General features: G+C 43.0%; 1 protein-coding gene and 1 long non-coding RNA gene across 4 annotated transcripts; both read left to right on the top strand.

Annotated features, from left to right (window-relative positions):
- The first annotated feature begins 923 nt into the window (after positions 1-923).
- Positions 924-11,057, top strand: zgc:113263 (TIN2_N and Myb_DNA-bind_4 domain-containing protein). Of its 3 annotated transcripts, none has more exons than XM_020490925.2 (23): positions 924-1,320; positions 1,843-2,045; positions 2,263-2,367; positions 2,644-2,739; positions 2,841-2,951; positions 3,074-3,197; positions 3,417-3,744; positions 3,875-3,942; positions 4,036-4,288; positions 4,422-4,582; positions 4,817-5,039; positions 5,211-5,380; positions 5,605-5,854; positions 5,969-6,111; positions 7,803-8,064; positions 8,214-8,335; positions 8,414-8,648; positions 8,758-8,903; positions 9,088-9,334; positions 9,585-9,721; positions 9,829-10,072; positions 10,275-10,423; positions 10,522-11,057. In XM_020490925.2, exons 1-23 carry the CDS (start codon positions 1,290-1,292, stop codon positions 10,767-10,769), a joined length of 4,056 nt encoding a protein of 1,351 aa, XP_020346514.1. In that variant the 5' UTR covers positions 924-1,289; the 3' UTR covers positions 10,770-11,057. The 3 variants fall into 3 exon arrangements, with proteins under 3 accessions (XP_020346514.1, XP_020346513.1, XP_031687492.1); XM_020490924.2 differs by having other exon boundaries at positions 925-1,320; positions 3,360-3,744; XM_031831632.1 differs by lacking the exons at positions 924-1,320; positions 1,843-2,045; positions 2,263-2,367 and having other exon boundaries at positions 2,644-2,716; positions 3,360-3,744.
- Positions 11,058-13,613: 2,556 nt separating this feature from the next.
- On the top strand, positions 13,614-14,092 carry LOC109896641 (uncharacterized). Its single transcript, XR_004210977.1, has 2 exons — positions 13,614-13,820; positions 13,928-14,092. It is a non-coding gene; the product is annotated as an uncharacterized LOC109896641 (long non-coding RNA).
- Positions 14,093-23,583: the final 9,491 nt, after the last annotated feature.

Raw genomic sequence — 23,583 nt, 5'->3', positions numbered from 1 at the left:
TTCCATTGCACAGCGCTATAGAAAATAAATCATTTTCAACAAGTTTATCAAGAGCGCAGATAATATCTGCCCCAAATCCAACATCTGCCAGATGTGCATAGTCCAATGTTCCCTGATGATCGCAAATGAATTTTAATAACAATTGCTGAGCCATCTCGCAATGACTTGCGCGACTGTTGTTCCTGGTTTAGGACAGTGGACTACAGGCTACCGCTACAACAAAGACAGTACAGTATGAAGATAGGCTAAAACTGCTTCTCCAATAGAACTCCCTGATTGCACTGGGCGATGTCATGACGACGTTGGCTAGCAAAGCGCATGCGAGAAAGACGTCACGGTCACTCGTGCCAAACTGCGCAGGTGCGGGCAGTCAAATCAAAGGCATTCCTTCAAAATAACGTCGTTTTTGACGAAAATGAAAACGTGTTAGTTTGTCCATTTCACGAGGTTAGATTAATAACATGTTCAACTACTTAAGACATTGGTTCGGATCTAGGTTGTGTCTTTAGATTTCGAGAAAATGAACAACTCAGGAATCATTTTTCACTTCTCTCATTGACTTCTTAAATCCCTAACCTCGGCGTGGTCTGTTTGGTCTGTTTCGCAAGCGTTCCCTGAAGTCTGGCAATGTTGCTGTGGCTACACCCTTCCTCCTCAGTTGTGATGAAAGAAAAACGACATTTATGGAAAAGGCCAAAGCAAAGACAGTAAATACAGTACCACAGAGTTTGTAAATGGAGACCCCCCCTCCTCCCGCCGCGTGTCATGGGTGTAATTCACACACACAACTGATTGTTTAAAGGGGATTAGTCATATATGGATGATTATATGGATACATGATATATGGATAATTATATGGCTGTTTTGGCCTATATCTCCATAGGCCTTAAAATCAACCCGGAAGTGGCGGTGACTCCGCCTAGTGGACTTCATTAGCAAAATCGGACTATTGTGGTTCTCCACAACCAATGGGGGAATCAGGCTTCATGTGATCCGGACCAAAGCGGATTAGACCAGAATCTTGGTTTTCGGTCATCCAAGTTCAAACTGAGAGAAGCAGTTTCTCCTAATATTTCTGAATGATTTATGCGCGCAAAGATATCTACTTCGACCTGCAGAATGATTATGATAATTATGCACGTTTTTTATTAGAAATACATCCACATTTGACCAAGATAGCGTCAGAGCATTTTGGTTTGCGTTGACACTACTACCACAAGCTAAATAACATTGTTATTTAGATATATTTGCGACACTGTCGGATATTTTTTGAAAATTGGAAACAAGCAATGGAAAGAAGCCGTACGGAAAATTACAAAGGTGCGTGACTATTGAAATAATGATTTTCTTTCACCACCTGGGCAGTGTTTGGCCTACGTTTCTTATACAAACCTGTTTGCGATCATTGCTTTACATACAACGTGTATATAGTGGAACTTTCCGAGTTTCCTCGTGCCGACCTGAATGCAGCATTATATAGTTGAGTCTGTAATGAATCTGCATGCTGGTGCCATCCTTGTGAACGTTTATCCTGCTGCTCATATTTAGTTTAGGCTATGTGCATTTTTAAAGTCAAAAATTAAGATTACGTGTCTAATATGTTCACTAAACACAGAGGCTCACTGCTAATGAATATTCTCAAATTACGGTATAAGCATGGGGTGGCTAGATAAATAATGTGGCATTGTTTTTGTCTTGAAGGGCCAGTAGAGGGCTCCCTTGCACTAATGTTGGCCAGTCAGTCCTATGACGTAATGTCTTTGAAACAGCAAATACCCAATGAGCTGGTAGATCTCAGTAGTGTTTTTAATGTGGAAGTATAATTTTTTCTCTCTCTCACAGATCCCCTTCTATCAATTTCTTATTTACGGCTCTTGGCCCCACCCCTGCAACTTCTGTCAGCTGCTATGTGGCAAGTTGTGCAGAAAGGACTTGTCATGCATTATGGGATGCTGGAGGAGTTTGTCACCTCGGTGACAGAGATGGTTCCAGAGCTGCTGAGTTTCCGGCAGAGGGCCCAACTCATCCTGGGACTGAGAGCCAGGGTTAGCATGTGTGTGCATGTGTGTCAGCAGATGGATTTGTTTAATGGCTGAAATATATTTTATTTTTGTACATTTAGCTATTGCTAACAACCGTATTAGTTCCCTCCAATCTGTCGTACAGTGGTTGGTAGTTGAACCAGTAAACCAGTAGCGCACTGGTTAAAGTGTATCAAGAGCGCAGATGATAGAGTTTAAATACTTTTTTTTGTGACCATAGCTGGTTCTGGAGTTGTGTCGTGGTGATCACCAAGTCGACCCTGAGACCATCCAGCCCCACCTGGACAGAATCAAAGCTTCCATTACTACACCCAGGGACCACTGTGTGGGTGATTTACTATGCACATTAACCCACAGGCGGCTGGTGGCACCTTCATTTCGGGAGAACGGGCTCATAGTAATGTCTGCAATGGCATAAATTGAATGTTATCAAACACATGGTTTCCATGTGTTATATCATTCCATTCACTCTATTCCAGCAATTATTATGATCTGTTTTCCCCTCAGCAGCCTCCTGTGCATAAAATACATTTAATTAATAGGAAGAAATACACACATAGTTTGGGTAATTCATCTCCCGCGGTGTGTGTGCATGTTAAAGGTGACTGATGCACAAGTAGAAGATTCTGGGGCCAATTTCTTGGAGCTGGTCCAAACCCTTCTTCAAGACCCAGGTGTGAAAGAGCACTTCTTCCTGGTGAGATGATGACACTCTCCCTAATTTTCTCCCCCCCCCCTCTCTCTCCCTCCCCCCTCTCACTCACAGTTCCATTTTTTTATGTCTTCTAACTCCCCCAGGAGGTGTTCCCAGTACAGTACGGCCAGAAGTATGACACAGCACTGGAGATTCTCCTTTGGGAGTTCCTCTCCAGACTGGAGGAGCTGCTGCCTGTACCAGACTTTGCACAGGTGCTACCGTTGAACTCAACATTATATTTCACATACGCACCTTGACTATTGCCTTCAAAATACAGCATGTATTGTATTCAACTTTAACCTACCACTGCTAATGACTAAGGGCTCTTTCTCAGATGGTGTCATGGCTTGATGGAGCCCCCTCAGTTCTGGATGAGTGTTTGCAATCAGCGACTCCGCCAGAGGAGATGAAGGCTTTAATTGAACATCACAGAAATCTTGGCCATGTTGACGTAAAAGGTAAGGCTGGCTTAGTAGATAATTATGACTGATGAGTCATGATCTTTGCTACTGTATTACTTTGCTTTGATTGTTAGAATTATACATTTATTATTTGACTGAAGCTAAACGGGTGAGAAGTCGCAGTGATTTACTGAGCCTCTCATTCTCTATTTCTCTCAGACACTTGCTCTTTACCTATGGACGACTGCATCCTCTCCTCTCTGTCTCTCCCTCCAGTCACAAAACTGGGGACTACTGTTGACAAACAAACTCAAAAAAACCTGCAAGATGGCACACCAAATTCAAACCATCCAAATAAAGAAGAGATTATTGAGATTCCCATTGACCAATCAAATCTGGAGACTGGCAAGAGGAGGATATCTGAGAGAACAAGACAGAAGCGAAATGAACAGAGGGACAGAATTGAAACGGATGAAAATGTGGAGGAGGGAACGTCATTTTCAGCCAATGAGAGTAGGAGAGGGCAGACTCTGCCCTCAAAGAGGAAAATGAGCGACAGTTCGGAGGTTCCCCGGAAACGCCAAGCAGATTCACCTCTGTTTCAGTAAGAACTGATATTGAAGTAGCTTATATTGGTGTGTCTCCCAGCATGCCTTTGATGTCATTCCATTTTTTTTGGGGGGGGGGGGATTTTAATTCTGCTTTATATACATTGCTGTCTTCCTCTTTTACAGGGATTCTCCAGTGAATATCGAATCTTTTAGTGAATCTCCTCTCATCTCGATATGGGGAGAATACACAGGTGTGGAATCTCTGTTCGTTCTGAATGAAATGTGAAATACAGTACATGGTAAAAGAAAATGCATGACAGTTTTACTTACCCTTTTGTGTCAAGAACCCCAAGATGCTGCCTATCCCATGACGACTGACATCAAAGTCCCTTGGTCGGATGATGAGACTCTAAACCTCATAGACATTTGGGGAAAAGACTCTGTGCAGCGAGTTCTGAAAGGCTGTGTCAAAAATCGCCACGTGTTCACTCTCATTTCCAAAAACATGTCTGAGAGAGGCTACATGAGAACTGTAGAGCAGTGTCAGACCAGGATCAAACGATTGAAGAACAGCTTTCGCCAGTCTCTCCAGCAGAAGTGAGTACACTACTAAAGAACATTTGCAGTGTATATATAATTTATTATTATAATATATTTTTGTTTCTTATGGACAATATGCCTGGAATGTGCTTGTCTATATTCTCACGCTGAAACCATTCCCTATATACAGAGTGGAGTGTAAATTTTATGACCAGCTAGAGCGAATACTTGGGAATGTGTCCCCCTTAACGGTTCCTGAGGTCACCTATGATGTTGAAGAGGTGACAGATGACCAGCTAGAAGACACTGATGATTGGGAGTTCCCTGGCCACTCTGGTCTAGAAGATATGGGTATGGTCCGATTGTGCCTTTCTTGGTAAATCACATAATATTGTCTCTTGGGAAAGGGGCTAATGTGTGTTTGCATGCAGCATGTTGCCCACGACCTTACAAAGAGGTCAAACTGCTTGAATGTTAATACAGCTGATTTTACATTTGGAATTTGCAATGTGATTCATCTAAATCAATCAAATGATTAATAATCAGTGATCACTGCTCTTGTGTTTGTCTCTATTTCCACTGAAGGAACAAGAAGTGTTCCCTGGACAGACTTGGAGACCCTCACCCTAATCAACATATGGGGAGATGACAAAATGCAGAGGGAATTGAGGGGTATGCATAGAAATGGGCACCTTTTTGCTGTGATATCCCAAAAGATGTCTGCCCAGGGCTTTATCCGGACTGCAGAGCAATGCCAGACAAGGGTTAAAAGACTGAAACGGAGTTTCCGACAGTGCTACGAGAACAAGTATGTCAGTTATAGTTTAACAATCATTTTCTTTGTGCATTGGGAGTCCCACAGGGATCTATGCTCGGGTCTTTACATTCTTGTTTGATATCCTGTGATGGCTTACATTTGGTCTATTTGAGCCAGAAAAATTGTTTGTTTTGAAAATGTGTTTTCTTTCCCCAAACACAGCATGAAAGGCAGAGAGCAAGTAGAATGCAAATTCTATGACCTACTGGAGAGAATACTGGGGAATGAGCTTCCCTCATACGTGGAGGTGTCAGAAAACTGTCTTGACATGGAGTCTAGAGAAGCATGGTCAGCAGACAACGAGTGCTCTGTTAACTCTTCCCAGGAGAGGGGTATGGTCACATTCTCTACTGGTTAACCAGTTCCTCTTTCACTAGTATACTATAATAAGATCAACTTGAAGGACTGGGACGAAACTCAACATAGCATATCTGACTCATTCTTTGATATCTGTGAGACGAAGTCAGCAAGGTTTTAGGGACAAGGGTGAGTGGATGGTTTGGGATTGGGCCAATCCTTCTCACACACTCTTTCCCTTTGACTCTGATCCATCCAGAGGCTGTGGTGGGGGTGCCAGAGGACAGGAAGAAGATCCCCTGGGTGGACGGCGAGACAGTGATCCTTCTGGAGCTCTGGGGAGACGACACTGTGCAGCAGAACCTGAAGCGCTGCCCGCACAACGGTCACATATACTCAGAGATTTCGGAAAAGCTCAATATCCGTGGTTATCACAGAACTGCAGAGCAGTGCCACACCAGGATAAAGCGTTTGAAAGCCAGCTATCGGCAGTGCCAGGAAACCATCAGGTGGCCATTGCATTTCAGCTTCTATTGTTGATACATTTGTCATGTTGCTAATGTGAATTGGATTACATATTTGATTCTAATTTTGCAATCTCTCTCTACCTGTGCTCTTCCTAGTTCATCTGGATCTGAGCAGGTTGATTTTAAGTTCTACAATATTTTAGATCAAATATTTGAGAGGCAGCCTCCCTCTACCAGCACAGTGGTGACAGACTTGACCAATGACATATCAGAGGAATCAAACAGTGACTCACTTCAAGGTAAAAAGTTCAGCTCATTTCAAATTATGCAAACGTTCTATTGACACCCAGCATGGCTATGTCAGATTGAACCCTGTTTGTTATATACACTGCTCAAAAAAATAAAGGGAACACTTAAACAACACAATGTAACTCCAAGTCAATCACACTTCTGTGAAATCAAACTGTCCACTTAGGAAGCAACCGATTGACAATACATTTCACATGCTGTTGTGCAAATGGAATAGACAACAGGTGGAAATTATAGGCAATTAGCAAGACACCCCCAATAAAGGAGTGGTTCTGCAGGTGGTGACCACAGACCACTTCTCAGTTCCTATGCTTCCTGGCTGATGTTTTGGTCACTTTTGAATGCTGGCGGTGCTTTCACTCTAGTGGTAGCATGAGACGGAGTCTACAACCCACACAAGTGGCTCAGGTAGTGCAGCTCATCCAGGATGGCACATCAATGCGAGCTGTGGCAAGAAAGTTTGCTGTGTCTGTCAGTGTAGTGTCCAGAGCTTGTAGGTGCTACCAGGAGACAGGCCAGTACATCAGGAGACGTGGAGGAGGCCGTAGGAGGGCAACAACCCAGCAGCAGGACCGCTACCTCCGCCTTTGTGCAAGGAGGAGCAGGAGGAGCACTGCCAGAGCCCTGATCTCCAGCAGGCCACAAATGCGCATGTGTCTGCTCAAACGGTCAGAAACAGACTCCATGAGGGTGGTATGAGGGCCCGACGTCCACAGGTGGGAGTTGTGCTTACAGCCCAACACCGTGCAGGATGTTTGGCATTTGCCAGAGAACACCAAGATTGGCAAATTTGCCACTGGCGCCCTGTGCTCTTCACAGATTAAATCAGGTTCACACTGAGCACATGTGACAGAGTCTGGAGACGCGGTGGAGAATGTTCTGCTGCCTGCAACATCCTCCAGCATGACCGGTTTGGCAGTGGGTCAGTCATGGTGTGGGGTGGCATTTCTTTGGGGGGCCGCACAGCCCTCCATGTGCTCGCCAGAGGTAGCCTGATTGCCATTAGGTACCGAGATGAGATCCTCAGACCCCTTGTGAGACCATATGCTGGTGCGGTTGGCCCTGGGTTCCTCCCAATGCAAGACAATGCTAGACCTCATGTGGCTGGAGTGTGTCAGCAGTTCCTGCAAGAGGAAGGCATTGATGCTATGGACTGGCCCGCCCGTTCCCCAGACCTGAATCCAATTGAACACATCTGGAACATCATGTCTCGCTCCATCCACCAACGCCACGTTGCACCACAGACTGTCCAGGAGTTGGCAGATGCTTTAGTCCAGGTCTGGGAGGAGATCCCTCAGGAGACCATCCGCCACCTCATCAGGAGCATGCCCAGGCGTTGTAGGGAGGTCATACAGGCACGTGGAGACCACACACACTACTGAGCCTCATTTTGACTTGTTTTAAGGACATTACATCAAAGTTGGATCAGCCTGTAGTGTCGTTTTCCCACTTTAATTTTGAGTGTGACTCCAAATCCAGACCTCCATGGGTTGATAAATTTGATTTCCATTGATAATTTTTGTGTGATTTTGTTGTCAGCACATTCAACTATGTTCCCTTTATTTTTTTGAGCAGTGTATTTAACTACTGGTTCTACTGTAGGTGCCGTCCCCTCAATACAAGTTCCTTTGCCAAGTCTAAACAGAGACACTTTGATGTTATTGGGCTGTTTTGTATTTAGAGTGTACAGAAGTGGACAACTACACCACTTCTGAGAGGATCACACCAGGCTCATGGTTGGATCCTGAGACCCTGGCCCTCATTGACATCTGGGGGGAGGACGAGGTTCAGAGGGTGCTGAGAGACTTTGTCTATAACGGCCCTGTCTACATGGACATATCAGAAAAGATGCATGACCAAGGGTACTCCAAGACCCCAGAGCAGTGTCGTTGGAAAGTCAAGTCCATGAGGAACAACTTCCGTCAGTGCTACGACAGGAAAAAGTATGTGTACAAAACAGGTTTAAATTGGACCCTTTATGTTGATTTTCAATTGCAGAAGCATACAAATAAGTGTACTCTAATCTAACCCGTAGCCACAATTCTGCATCTCATTTTTTTAAATGGCTTCCTTTTCTGTCTGCTGTTCTCAGATGTGGAAGAAAGGGAGTGGAATACAAGTTCTACAATCAGTTGGAGCGAATACTTGGGCATGAAGCGGCGTCCATTGATGAGTATGATGAAAGAGACGATCCAACAGTAGACCAGGACACAGGTACGGTGGTAATACAGACAGTTATCTGTTTACACTGAAGACACTGGATGTTTCCAATGTATATGTCTCCCGGAGCAGGTGCTGATGGGATGAGATGCATCCCGTGGTCAGAGCCAGAGACGTTGGCCCTCATTGAGCTGTGGGGGAACGAGGATGTCCAGGCGAGTCTACGAGGTTGCGTCCGCAACGGGCACATTTTCGCCGACATAGCGGAGAAGCTGGCCACCATTGGGCACTTCAAAACAGCTGAGCAGTGCCACTCGAGGGTTAAGCGGCTGAGGAAAACCTACCGACGGTGTCTCCACAGCAGGGCGTAAGTGCAAAGCACAGATTATTTGTGAGTAAGGTGAGTCATGGTGCCTAAATTGGTACCTGTTACAAATTAACCCTCCACTTCCCTCTACCTCTGGTCGTACCTACAGAAACGGAGGGGAGCCCTTACTCTTCAGATACTACAGGTTCCTGGAGCCGGTGCTAGGCAACGACACTCTCTCCCTCGATGCAGAGATTGTTGATTTGTGTGATGACTTCAATCCAGATCCCACTGAGGAACCAGATCAGGAAACGGGTATGGTGCCTCCTCATTATCCTTACTCTCAAAGTCTAATGTAATTAGGGCCCTGTGTTTTTCCTGTGTCAATGCCAACAGTTGTTTGTCTTGGTCAGGTCAAATCAGGACCTTAGTCATAATCAATCTTCAAAAATGTACTTAGTAGCCACCTAAAGACTCCCAAAAACATATTTTTTTGAAGGCCAGGGCTCAGTCAGTTACGCTGTGGCGGAGTCCAGCAGAAAGATGCCCTGGTCCGACCGGGAGACCCAGGCTCTGTTGGAGGTCTGGGGTGAGGACCATGTGCAGCTCTCCCTCCGCGGCTGCTTGAAGAACAGACATGTGTTTGAATACATCTCACGGAGGATGACGGCCCAGGGGTTCATCAGGACAGCTGAGCAGTGCCACACCCGCATCAAACGACTCAAGGCCAGCTTCCACCATGACAAGTGAATGCAAAAGATTTATAACTTCCATTTCATGTCTAGTTATTTACTTTAAAAATCACACCACATCATCGGATATAAATTGACGCAATATCTTTAAGTCAACAAATCAATGCTTTGCTTATTTTCATCACATTAGTAAACAATGTAATTGCAGTCTTGTTTTTATCACTGTTATTGTTACGTAGTACATGTGGTCAGAGGATATGATGATTCAACTGAAATTAAATAGTCGAATCTTCCCTTTCCTCAGAATGGAATGTAAGTTCTACGACCAGATGGAGGAGATTTTCTCGAGGGAGCTCAACGTTGACAGTTTGGCCGAAGATTCGTTAGACAATGAGGAAGCTGCTGTCTGGGAGCCTACACTAGAGGTTGACCAAAGGAAAGGTAAAGCAAAGCCATACCATACCTTTAAATGTTCTATGAGTTGTCTTATTTCAACTAACCCCCTTCCCATTGTAAACAATGTGTTCATTGTGTGTCTTTGTCTTCAGCTAGCCGTCCTTTAACTGACGGCTCCAAGTTCTCCTGGAGCGACAGTGAGACCCAGGTCCTCCTCAGTATCTGGGGGAGTGACGAGGTCCAGGAGGATCTGAAGGGCTGCACCAAAAACAGACACATTTTCACTGAGATCTCTCAGGCCATGGCCAACGAGGGCTACCTGAGGACAGCCGAACAGTGCCAGTCTAGAGTGAAGCGGCTAAAGGCCAACTTCCGCCAGTTCTGCGAGAGCAAACAGTAAGCCATGGGGGAAAAGATATGCATATGAAATTGATAACCACTATTTATAATTGTGAATTGATTATGAAGACTCCATATAGTTGTGTATTCATGGTCAGAGGTTTGCCATGCTCATGTTAGATAAGCAAAGCTCATTAACCAACCAGATATGAGGAATAAGTATTGCGTCAACAACAAATGTTATGTTCTATTTTCCCAGGATTGGAGGGGAAAAAGTGGAGTGCAAATTCTACGATCAGTTTGTGCAAATATTCGGGAACAAGTATCTACCCTGTGACTCTCTGGCTGAGGAATCAAATGGTGCCATAGGCATGGGAGAGGTCCCAGGTGGCCAAGTCCAAGGAACTGGTAAGGGAAACAATCTCCTAATCTCTGTACAGTAAATGCTGTTTTACGTTATACTATCGACGTTGGGCCTTCGTTTACGTTTACGTTTTTTTTTTCAGCCTCTCCAGCATCAGGCAGCTGTCCATCACCGTGGGAACTAGATCTCCCCTGGAACATTGAGGAGACTGAAGCCCTCCTTGACATATGGGGCAGTGTCAGAATCCAAGAGGACCTGAGGGGAAACACTGAAATGGAACACATTTATACAGAGATCGCTCAAATGATGGCTGACCAGGGCTTCATGAAAACAGCAGAGCAGTGCCAGACAAGAGCGACGCAACTGAACCTGAGAATTATTCCAATCTGACGACGAGGAAGCTTATCTGAAGACAGTTTTGTAGCGTCCCAGGAAAGATGCAATGACTCAACAATGACTTCTGGAAAAGAGGTGTATAAACAATTACAATGACCTGCGTCTCCTGTCTCCTGCGTTGTTTTCGGAGAGGTACTGTATTCTATCAGAGGCAGTGTTGCCATGTTGAATATTGCTGAAGAGACTCAACATCCATCTCACTTTTCTTTGTCGGAAAACAGACACGTATTTAACATTTTGTATCGGTGCTTAAATCTAAGTGTAAAGGACTATCAATGTTTATTGTCATGTATTTCACTGTAAGTGCACATGTGTTGTGACATAAGGACCTGAACTTAACGAAGCAACATATTTTAAAGGGATTGGATTGAGGGAATCCTCTAACGACAATTGGTCAATACCAAAAAAAAATCAATCTAATTTATTTATATAGCCCTTCGTACATCAGCTGATATCTCAGTGTTGTACAGAAACCCAGCCTAAAACCCCAAACAGCAAGCAATGCAGGTGTAGAAGCACGGTGGCTAGGAAAAACTCCCTAGGAAAGGCCAAAACCTAGGAAGAAACCTAGAGAGGAACCAGGCTATGTGGGGTGGCCAGTCCTCTTCTGGCTGTGCCGGGTGGAGATTATAACAGAACATGGCCAAGATGTTCAAATGTTCATAAATGACCAGCATGGTCGTATAATAATAATAAGGCAGAACAGTTGAAACTGGAGCAGCAGTACGGTCAGGTGGACTGGGGACAGCAAGGAGTCATCATGTCAGGTAGTCCTGGGGCATGGTCCTAGGGCTCAGGTCAGTTGAAACTGGAGCAGCAGCACGCCCAGGTGGACTGGGGACAGCAAGGAGTCATCATGTCAGGTAGTCCTGGGGCATGGTCCTAGGGCTCAGGTCCTCCGAGAGAGAGAAAGAGAATTAGAGAATGCACACTTAGATTCACACAGGACACTGAATAGGACAGGAGAGGTACTCCAGATATAACAAACTGACCCTAGCCCCCCGACACATAAACTACTGCAGCATAAATACTGGAGGCTGAGACAGGAGGGGTCAGGAGACACTGTGGCCCCATCCGAGGACACCCCGGACAGGGCCAAACAGGAAGGATATAACCCCACCCACTCTGCCAAAGCACAGCCCCCACACCACTAGAGGGATATCTTCAACCACCAACTTACCATCCTGAGACAAGCCCGAGTATAGCCCACAAAGATCTCCGCCATGGCACAACCCAAGGGGGGGCGCCAACCCAGACAGGATGACCACAACAGTGAATCAACCCACTCAGGTGACGCACCCCTTCCAGGGACGGCATGAGAGAGCCCCAGTAAGCCAGTGACTCAGCCCTGTAATAGGGTTAGAGGCAGAGAATCCCAGTGGAAAGAGGGGAACCGGCCAGGCAGAGACAGCAAGGGTGGTTCGTTGCTCCAGAGCCTTTCCGTTCACCTTCCCACTCCTGGCCAGACTACACTCAATCATATGACCCACTGAAGAGATAAGTCTTCAGTAAAGACTTAAAGGTTGAGACCGAGTTTGCGTCTCTGACATGGGTAGGCAGACCGTTCCATAAAAATTGAGCTCTATAGGAGAAAGCCCTGCCTCCAGCTGTTTGCTTAGAAATTCTAGGGACAATTAGGAGGCCTGCGTCTTGTGACCGTAGCGTACATGTAGGTATGTACGGCAGGACCAAATCAGAGAGATAGGTAGGAGCAAGCCCATGTAATGCTTTGTAGGTTAGCAGTAAAACCTTGAAATCAACCCTTGCTTTGACAGGAAGCCAGTGTAGAGAGGCTAGCATTGGAATAATATGATCAAATTGTTTGGTTCTAGTCAGGATTCTAGCAGCCGTATTTAGCACCAACTGAAGTTTATTTAGTGCTTTATCCGGGTAGCCGGAAAGTAGAGCATTGCAGTAGTCTAACCTAGAAGTGACAAAAGCATGGATTAATATTTCTGCATCATTTTTGGACTGAAAGTTTATGATTTTTGCAATGTTACGTAGATGGAAAAAAGCTGTCCTTGAAATGGTCTTGATATGTTCTTCAAAAGAGAGATCAGGGTCCAGAGTAACGCCGAGGTCCTTCACAGTTTTATTTGCGACGACTGTACAACCATTAAGATTAATTGTCAGATTCAACAGAAGATCTCTTTGTTTCTTGGGACCTAGAACAAGCATCTCTGTTTTGTCCGAGTTTAAAAGTAGAAAGTTTGCAGCCATCCACTTCCTTATGTCTGAAACACATGCTTCTAGCAAGGGCAATTTTGGGGCTTCACCATGTTTCATTGAAATGTACAGCTGTGTGTCATCCGCATAGCAGTGAAAGTTAACATTATGTTTTCGAATAACATCCCCAAGAGGTAAAATATATAGTGAAAACAATAGTGGTACCACATGACATTCTGAACTTCTAGATTTTTGTTTGTTATTATTTGCCAAACAAAAGGCTATATATTTGTATATTTTATGTAAATTTGTGTTTTTAGCAAACTGTGCTTTTAGGCCTTTTTTTCAAGTGAACCAATTTAGATTAAATTCCTTTGAGTGGAGTTTGGCTACTATATCATTTATGTTTCTGTGGTATATTTTTCTCTGTGTGTTTTAACATCTATCTAGGTTCACTGAAACACTGAGGTTTATGTTGTTACCAGCTCTATCCACTGCGGAGAGATTGAGACCACATCCGATTTTATCCTCAACAGATTGTCTGTAGCAGAGCCTCACAATAAGAAGCCACTTGAATTCTAGAAGCACAGGCACCTACTTTTTGCTCACTCATGTTATTTTTAGATACCACGGTGAGATAGCCTTTGAAACAAATCCTGTTTTCATCATTCATTGATGGTGATAGCTGTTCCTCGGAACATCATTTGTATAGAGAGGAGACTTTGCATAGCCAGCACATGCTTCAGTGCTCTGGTAGTGTTTATAGCCTTGTGAGTTTAACACTTCATGACTGAGAGCTGTCCTTCATGACAACAGAACCCACAACAACCATGACTTTTATCACCATCTTCATCTGGACACTTGCCCTCTGTCTCCAAGGTAATATAATTTACAGAAAATTACCCTGACAATATAAAGGAATGATTTGATACTGGACAAATGAATGAACAATTAAATTATAAATATACATTGCATTTCTGTTTCAGAGTCAAGAGGCCAGGTCACAGTGACCCAGACTCCTGCAGTGAAAGCTGTTTCAGTGGGTCACTCAGTCATTCTCAGCTGTAAGACCAGCAGTGCTGTATACAGTAACAGCAATGGACACTATTTGCACTGGTATCAACAGAAACCCGGAGGAGCTCCTAAACTCCTTATTTACTATGCTAAAACCCTTCAGTCTGGGACTCCATCTAGATTCAGTGGCAGTGGATCTGGGAGTGACTTCACTCTGACCGTCAGTGGAGTCCAGGCTGAAGATGCAGGAGATTACTACTGTCAGAGTTACCACAGCAGTGGTAATGTGTTCACACAGTGATACAGAGCCGTACAAAAACCTCCCTCAGTCAGACTGCACAGTGACTGTACTGATACAGCTGGGACCCACTGCAGGTGCTGAGGGGGAAGAGACAGTGACATGGAACACTGATCAGTAGAGGGGGTAAACTTTGAAAATGGTTAGAAAGTATCATACAAATCACACGTTCTCCCAACGTCATCATCGTCATCATGGTTGTAACTTGTTATATTGGACATAACCTGAAAGTGTATATACAGTAAAAGTTATTTGTAGTTTTGGAAGACAATTCCAGTCCATAGTAGAGTAAGATGTACAGAAGTAAGAGGAAAAGTTTCAGCCCCCCAAACCAATTCCCTACATGCACTTCACAACCAGTTATTGATGTGATCATCTAGCATGTATTAACTCTTTTCATGAGCTGTTAGATCTGTGAATGAGACATGATGTTTGCCTCAAACATGAGACACGTTGATGTAGAGACATACACTACATACTATTATCAGAAAGTATCATTTCCATTTTATCTGTCATTAATTACATGGTGGCATATCTGTTATGTCTCCCTCCCTGAATCCACCATAGAGGTTAAAACCAGTCCACTCCCTCACATCTGGCCCAGTCCAGGGTATTTCAGGCAGTAAAACAGGTCAACTGGTAGACTGGTAGCTGTGGGAGTGAAACAGATTTACATAGACATGGCTGGTTGGTTCTGCTTGTCCCAGAATAGAGCAGAACTGTCACCAGATGTTCACTCTGTCCCCAGGGGGTTGGAGGTAGAGAAGACCAGGGAAAATGTAATGGAAAAGCGTAGACCACACATTGTTGAAACCCATTGAAAAAATATCTAATTTAATAAAATCACATTAGCTATTAAACATTACAAATATACAGTTGACGTTGGAAGTTTACAGACACCTTAGCCAAATACATTTAAATACAGTTTTTCACAATTCCTGACATTTAATCCTAGTAAAAATTCCCTGTCTTAGGTCAGTTAGGATCACCACTATTTTAAGAATGTCAAATGTCAGAATAATGGTAGAGAGAATTATTTATTTCAGCTTTTATTTCTTTCATCACATTCCCGGTGGGTCAGAAGTTTACTTACAGCCCATTAGTATTTGGTAGTGAAGGAGGTTCACCTAGGGGTCATGATAGGGGCTTACCAATGTTTGATGTATTATAATAATTGATTATGCTTATGTTGTATTAATATAAGGGGAGGGGTTATAAGACCCCACCCTCCTTACATTTATAGGATTCTAGACTACAGATTAACAATATATATTCATTATAGATGTTTATAATTGTTCCAACACTGTTTTCTGGTCTCTTTGCCTCTTATAAAGAGACCTCTTTGAGAAATGTGTGACTGTGAAGACAGAACTCTGCATGGGAGTGTAAGAGAAGAGATTAGTTACGTTCCACTATACATCAACTTGGACATTTACTGCTAAGCATTTAGATAGCTATATAAACAAGAGTTTTAGTGTTGAGTAGGCATGGTTTTGGTCTCATGAGTAAAGGATAATGATGTAGGCAGTGACATCACTCGGGCTGGACTTTGGGTTTAATAAAATAACTTGGGACCATTTCTTTGATACAGAACTTACTCGGAAACATGCTTTATGTTCCAGTTGTCAACTTCTGTCTGTAATTGCATTAATAAAGGTTTTTGAATGATTTAATTAAAGATATTGTCATAATGTTAATTTCACCAATGAGCCAATGATTGACAAGGAACAAGGAAACTAACCACAACAGTAGCATTGCCTTTAAATTGTTTAACTTGCGTCAAACGTTTTGGGTAGTCTTCCACAAGCTTCTCACAATAAGTTGGGTGAATTTTGGCCCATTCCTCCTGACAGAGCTGGTGTAACTCAGTCAATTTTGTAGGCCTCTTTGCTCGCACACGCTTTTTCAGCACTGCCCACAAATTTTCTAGGAAACGAACCCCAACATTTGGCCAGCTTGCCAGGAGTGAGTGTCATCCCGGTTGGCGGAGATTCCACACCATGGTGCCAGATCTCTATATTAAAAAAGGTAAGCAGACACTCATTTAATCTAAGTCTGTAAATAATTGACATTCACTGGTGTGGTTTCCCTCAAGTAAGTGGCACCTCACACAATCTAAAATATAGGCATACACTTTGAATATGACATAGTCTAATTTTAGTTTGGAGAAATGACATAACGGACTATTGGTGAAATGCATGATGGTCAATATAGGATGAATGAAATTAAAGCTTGATGGTTTTAATTATATTTGTTAGGGGCACTTCAGAGCGACAATTGCCCGGTTTTAATTTGATTTGTTAGAGGTACCCGTTTACTAGTTATTTTATTGTGCAGAGGTGGTTTGACGCGGCTATCTGAGGCATGCCCTATCTACGGAGGGGTGGCCGGTTATGAGTTAAATACTAGATAGTTTTGCAGAGGTGATTCAGCATTAATCACCTAATTTTATTTGTTAAAAGGTAGTTACCAAGATACTAGTTATTTCTATTATTTTGTAGAGGTACCCAGTGAATGAGTTGAGTTGGTTATGAATAGTGGTCATTTTGTGTGAAATTTACCAAGTGAATGAATTGAGTTGTTTATGAAAAGTGCATTGTATGTTTCATTGTTTGTTTGTCTGTGGATTGTGGTGGGGTTTATTGGATAATGGCCCAATGATGGAATAAAAAGTTAGGAGTAGGACAGAAATTATTTGAATTAAAGGTTGAACGTATTTGTTAGTGACACTTTCCTACCATAGGACAGTATTGGAGACATTTTCATAAAAAGTTATTTTGTGATTTTATCATCACCAGGGGGCACTGGTGTATAACATATTACTGTTGCTCCACACCTTTTTGGGATAGGGGGCAGCATTTTCACTTTTGGATGAATAGCGTGCCCAGACTGAACTGCCTCCTACTCTATCCCAGATGCTAATATATGCATATTAGTATTAGTATTGGATAGAAAACACTCTGAAGTTTCTAAAACTGTTTGAATGATGTCTGTGAGTATAACAGAACTCATATGGCAGGCAAAATCCTGAGAAGAAATCCAAACAGGAAGTGAGAAATCGATTTTCAAAACAGTGCCTATTGAAATCACAGTCAGATATGGATGAGGTTGCAATTCCTGGGGCTTCCACTAGATGTCACTGTCTTTAGAAACTGGTTTGAGGATTCTACTATAAAGGAGGGGCTCATGAGACCTCTTTGAGTGAGTGGTCTGGCAGAGAGCCTCGGTCTCATGACGCGCGCTCCCGACAGAGTTTGCTCTTGTTCCAATGCTTTTCTTCAGACAATGAAATTCTCCGGTTGGAACCTTATTGATGATTTATGTTAAAAACATCCTAAAGATTGATTGCATACATCATTTGACTTGTTTCTACGGACTGTAACGGAACTTTCAAGTTTTTGTCTGGGGGAAGTGCTCATGCCTCATGAAGATGTATTACTGGGCTGAACACGCTAACAACAAGTGGCTAAATGATGGGCTTTATGGAACTTTATGGAACAAATCAGTCATTTATTGTTGAACTGGGATTCCTGGGAGTGCCTTCTGATGAAGATCATCAAAGGTAAGTGAATATTTATAATGTTTTTTTCTAACTTATGTTGACTCCAAAATGGCAGAATTTTATTTGGCTGGATTGGGTTCTGAGCGCCGTTCTCAGATTATGCTTTTTCAGTAAAGATTTTTTGAAATCTGACACAGCGGTTGCATAGAGGATAAGTCTATCTTTAATTATGTGAGAAACACTTGCATCTTTTATTAATGTTTATTATGAGTATTTCTGCAAAATCACCAGATGTTTTGGAATCAAAACATTACTGCACGTAACACGCCAATGAAAACTGAGATATTTGGATATAAATATGCACATTATCGAACCAAACATACATGTATTGTGTAATGTGATGTCATATGAGTGTCATCTGATGAAGATCATCAAAGGTTAGTGATTCATTTGATCTATATTTCAGATTTTTGTGACTCCTATCTTTGGCTGGAAAATGTCTGAATGTGTTTTTGTGACTTGACTCTGACCTAACATAGTCATATGTTGTGCTTTTGCTGTAAAGCATTTTTTAAATCGGACACGATGGGTAGATTAACAAGATGTTTATCTTTCATTTGCTGTGTTAGACTTGTTGATGTGTGAAAATGACATATTACAAAAATATATTTTTGAATTTCGCGCGCTGCCTTTTCAGCGGAATGTTGTTGAGGGGTTCCGCTGTGCTAGAAAGGTTAAGATATAACATTAGGAATTGAAGTCTGCCATGCGGTTGTCTCTGTGAGCCCGTGTGTGAAATATATTTGGTACAGTGCCTTGCGAAAGTATTCGCCCCCCTTGAACTTTGCGACCTTTTGCCACATTTCAGGCTTCAAACATAAAGATATAAAACTGTATTTTTTTTGTGAAGAATCAACAACAAGTGGGACACAATCATGAAGTGGAACGACATTTATTGGATATTTCAAACTTTTTTAACAAATCAAAAACGGAAAAATTGGGCGTGCAAAATTATTCAGCCCCCTTAAGTTAATACTTTGTAGCGCCACCTTTTGCTGCGATTACAGCTGTAAGTCGCTTGGGGTATGTCTCTATCAGTTTTGCACATCGAGAGATTTCCCATTCCTCCTTGCAAAACAGCTCGAGCTCAGTGAGGTTGGATGGAGAGCATTTGTGAACAGCAGTTTTCAGTTCTTTCCACAGATTCTCGATTGGATTCAGGTCTGGACTTTGACTTGGCCATTCTAACACCTGGATATGTTTATTTTTGAACCATTCCATTGTAGATTTTGCTTTATGTTTTGGATCATTGTCTTGTTGGAAGACAAATCTCCGTCCCAGTCTCAGGTCTTTTGCAGACTCCATCAGGTTTTCTTCCAGAATGGTCCTGTATTTGGCTCCATCCATCTTCCCATCAATTTTAACCATCTTCCCTGTCCTTGCTGAAGAAAAGCAGGCCCAAACCATGATGCTGCCACCACCATGTTTGACAGTGGGGATGATGTGTTCAGGGTGATGAGCTGTGTTGCTTTTACGCCAAACATAACGTTTTGCATTGTTGCCAAAAAGTTCCATTTTGGTTTCATCTGACCAGAGCACCTTCTTCCACATGTTTGGTGTGTCTCCCAGGTGGCTTGTGGCAAACTTTAAACAGGGAGAGAGGGTGGGCTCTCTGTCCTAGGTCTGGCTTATGGCTACATCTTTTATCTGGCATGCCCTGTTTACCATCAACCAATGATCTTTCATATTTGACGATTGGCTCATGAAGTGAGCCACTCGTCAAAGGGGGATATGAGAGGAGAATGGAGGAGGAGAATGTTTGAAAATTTGACCCAAAATTGAATTAGCACATAAAACAGTTAATTTATGGTTGTGCGACATGTTTGTTATATAATATAGACAAGGGAAATCCACTGCAACCAGGGAAGTTCCCCACTCCAAAAGGATCTTTTGTCTACCTAGCTATGGATTTCATAGACATGGTAGAGCGAAAAGAAAGAAAGAGATACTGCCTGTTGAATATTGACAGGTTTACCAGGGGTGTGGAACCATCCCACCACCAACTGTGATGTGCGAACAGTTGCAAAATTGCTAGTTAGGGAGTTTATACTCAGGTTCGGAGTGCCTGAGGTTTGTCTGCAGACAATGGGACCCATCTCATAGGAGATGTGGTTACCAAAATGGCCAAAATGATGGGTGTTGACCAGAAGTTTGTGTCCATCTATCAACCGCAGAGTAACAAGAGTTACTGAGGGCTAATCTTGACCCTGAAAGGCTCCCTTGTCAAACTATGCTCTTGTCCAGATGAAAATGTGCAGCAGCCTTAACAAAGGTACTGGGTGTACACCTTGTGAAACGTTAACAAGACGACCAATGAACATCCCAGGAGTGAGACCTATGTCTTACCGACAGATAGACATAACTGAGATTTAGTGTGACCATCTTGAGTACATGAAGGAACTAACTTCTGTTGTAAGTTTTCTCCCCTCTCACGCTAAGAAAGCAACAGAACCAATCCCAGGTGAAGACCCTGACGAGCTACCCATAAACGCTGGAGAATGGGTGAAACTCAGGGTCCACAAACGAAAATGGAACCAACCACGATGGATGGGTCTGTTCCAGGTAACCATGGTAACACCAAAAGCCCTGCGAGTAGAGGAGAGGTCCGGCTAGCATCACCATCTCTCCCACTGCAAGCGTCTCCCAGAGAGGAAGCCATGGATGAGCGACTGGAGGGAGGGAGAGCAGGGCCCCGAGAACATCTGAAGGAGGAAGAAGGTCCGAGCCAACGGAAAGGGGCAGAAGGCCGAGACCAAAGGTCAGAAGAACCAACAGAGGGTTCAGCCACAGAACCTGAAGAGTCATCAGATGTCTAGGAAACTATGGTTGTGAAACAAGAAAATCGCAACTATGGAAAAACACATTTATTGCTCTCCAAATCTTACTCGTTCCCTTTGTGGACGGGGATGTGGAGAATAATAAATGGGTGAAAACAGTGACATACATAAGATGACAGGGGAGGGGGAACACATCTGGCATACAGGTAATGGTTTTCCATAAACTCACCTCCACAGCCTCTCTTTGGGAAATCCAGGTAGTACCAATTGGAAAGAATGGTTTTGGATGTTAGTTACTCCATTTTATGCAAAGGAACAATACCAGGGTTCAACAAAGAAACAGCAATTATACTACTCTGATGTTCGGTCACTAGGGGGAAGGAAGCAACATGGGAATGTGGATTATCCAATAAGACAGTAGGTAATAGTTCAGATGCAGCTAAATCATTTAAGGAGGGTGGGCACACTGAGACTAAATGGACAAGGTAGGTTCCTAGCGTACAACCAGGTAAAAATTCCCAGCTGATTAAATGCATAGGACCTCCAAAAGTACAATGGGGAGAGTATCTGACTGGTAGTGTAAAGCCCCTAAATGATGAAGGAGATGTGTTGACAGGATTAAAACTCACAATAACTCCCCCTGTTTGTATCTGCAACTCAGGGAGTGTGGATGTAGGAAACACCACTAACTGCCTGTCTTACTTACACAGGACTAAAAACGGATACCAGTAGTTTTGATGTACTGGATGGGCAACAATTTGTAACTAGGGTAAATATGTCAAACATAGGCAAAGGCATGGGGACAGCTCCGGATCATCTCTGGATCTGTGGGTGTAATGGCTACATGTTCCTCCCCATGGGATGGAAAGGGTGTTATTATCTGGGGAAAACTGAACTGACAGTAGCAACATTACTTGCTTCTGAGTTGCTGAACAGTTCTTTGCAAATGAATTTCAGATCGAATGGCAGAGCTAAAAGAGCAGTGGCTCAAAATAATGAAGCTAATGGACATGTGCTGTCTCAGGTAGAGATGACAGCCCTAGGAATCTTTCCAGGTGCAGGAGTTGTAGTAAAGGGATTAACAATTTGACATACTCCATTCAGGCCCTTACTAATTTGATAGTACAAGGTTTTACTCAGTTGTCAATAAATGTGCAGAATTTGAAGGAAGTAGTGACCAGAGACGAAATGGCACATACTGGCTAAAGACAGAGGGGCCTACAGGTCCCTTGGAATAAACGATGAGGATTACTGGGTCACGTTGTTTCCAGACTCCTCTGACAACATGACAGATATTATTAATGACCTGGTTAAATTAGGTGGTACTCTGTGAAAAGCTGACAACACATCTTTGACCAAATTGGACACTGGTTTAATGGTGTATTTGTAAACGTGATGGGTAAGGTAAGGGGTATCTCACTTTACCTCCTGGGTGGGGGTGTTGTTGTTTGGGGAGAACAGAAATATACATGTTAAGAATTCCGGTCACCGATCTTTTCAATGAGACAGGTAAAACCAACTCTGGGGTACTGCAGCGTGCCAAACGACTCATCCCAGACAATCAGGAAGCCTATGGTCATGTCCTACACCCGGGTGAGAGTTTTGGTATGTCAATCATACCCTCCTGGGGTGTGGCTGTCATAGGAAAGTGGGTAAACAATTGAACCAATTGAACCTATTCTTTACAGGCCCATGTGAATTTAACAATCCAAGGATTTAGCCAATTAGATGTCCAAAATCTGAAAGCAGTTGTCAGCCGACATGAGTTTGCTTTAGATTATCTTTTGGCGAAGGAAGGAGGACACTGTAACGTACTAGGTAATATTGATCCTGAAAATTGTGTTATTCTCCTCCCTCCCTGACTGAATATGACTGCAATAATTGACAAGATTGCTGATCTTAGTAAAACTCTCAAAATCTGAAAAATCTGTTTTTGACCAAATTGGTGACTGGTTTAATGCTACATTTGGAAATGTGATGGGAAAAGTTATGTTGACTTTGTTTTCATTGTTTACTCATATACATGTAGGAGGTTTGGTGATGTTGGTTACTGTTTATATTTGTAAGAAAATGACTGTAACTGCTCTTGAACATGCTGGAATGATGGTGTTGGTGGAAGCTGATACAAATCGTGCTGAAGGGGATACTGGGGCATTTCTGGTTTCTCTTAAAACCTCTTAGAGCTACCCACCTACTTTTTTCAATTTCCGCCTGAAGACATACCCAAATCTAACTGCCTGTAGCTCTGGCCCAGAAGCAAGGATATGCATATTCTTGGTACCATTTGAAAGAAAACACTCTGAAGTTTGTGTAAATGTGAATTGAATGTAGGAGAATATAACACAATATATCTGGTTTAGATAATACAATGAAAAAAACACATGTTTCTTATTTGTATTGTATCATCATCTTTAAAATGAACAAGATAAACAAACATTCAGATAGGTGGGGACAATTTCAGTGAAAAACATAAGAGGGCAATAGTACTTGTGCAAGTTTCAGAATGATAACTTCCAAAATGAGTGTGCTACATGACATTTATCATGAAGTCACCCAGGTGTCCCACACAAGTAGCCCAAATGTACCCAAGTGGCCAAATTGGTGAAGTTATACATTTTGAATGGAATAACTATATACAAAATACCAAAATGGTATTCTAATACACCCCCCCCCCCCAGTCCTCTACACAATATTGTGCTGCTGATGCCAGGTGCCATAGCAGTCTCTTTCTGCTGTAAAGCAGAGGGTCACCAAGCATGTGGTGCAGGTGATGGGGGACTTCATTTTGCAAAGAACACAGCGACGCCTCCATGCTGTGCCCTTTTCCCATGATGTCAAGCAAAGAGGCACTGAGTTTGAAGGTAGCCCTTGAAATACATCCACAGGTACATCTCCTATTGACACAAATTATATCAATTTGCCTACCAGAAGCTTCTAAAGCCATGACATCATTTACTGGAATTTTCCAAGCTGTTTAAAGGCATAGTCAAC

This window comes from Oncorhynchus kisutch, linkage group LG9 (genome assembly GCF_002021735.2).
Source record: "Oncorhynchus kisutch isolate 150728-3 linkage group LG9, Okis_V2, whole genome shotgun sequence".
NCBI classification, from domain to species: domain Eukaryota; kingdom Metazoa; phylum Chordata; class Actinopteri; order Salmoniformes; family Salmonidae; genus Oncorhynchus; species Oncorhynchus kisutch.
The sequence above is the reverse complement of the archived record's forward strand: the minus strand, read 5'-3'. Positions and strand labels throughout refer to the sequence as shown.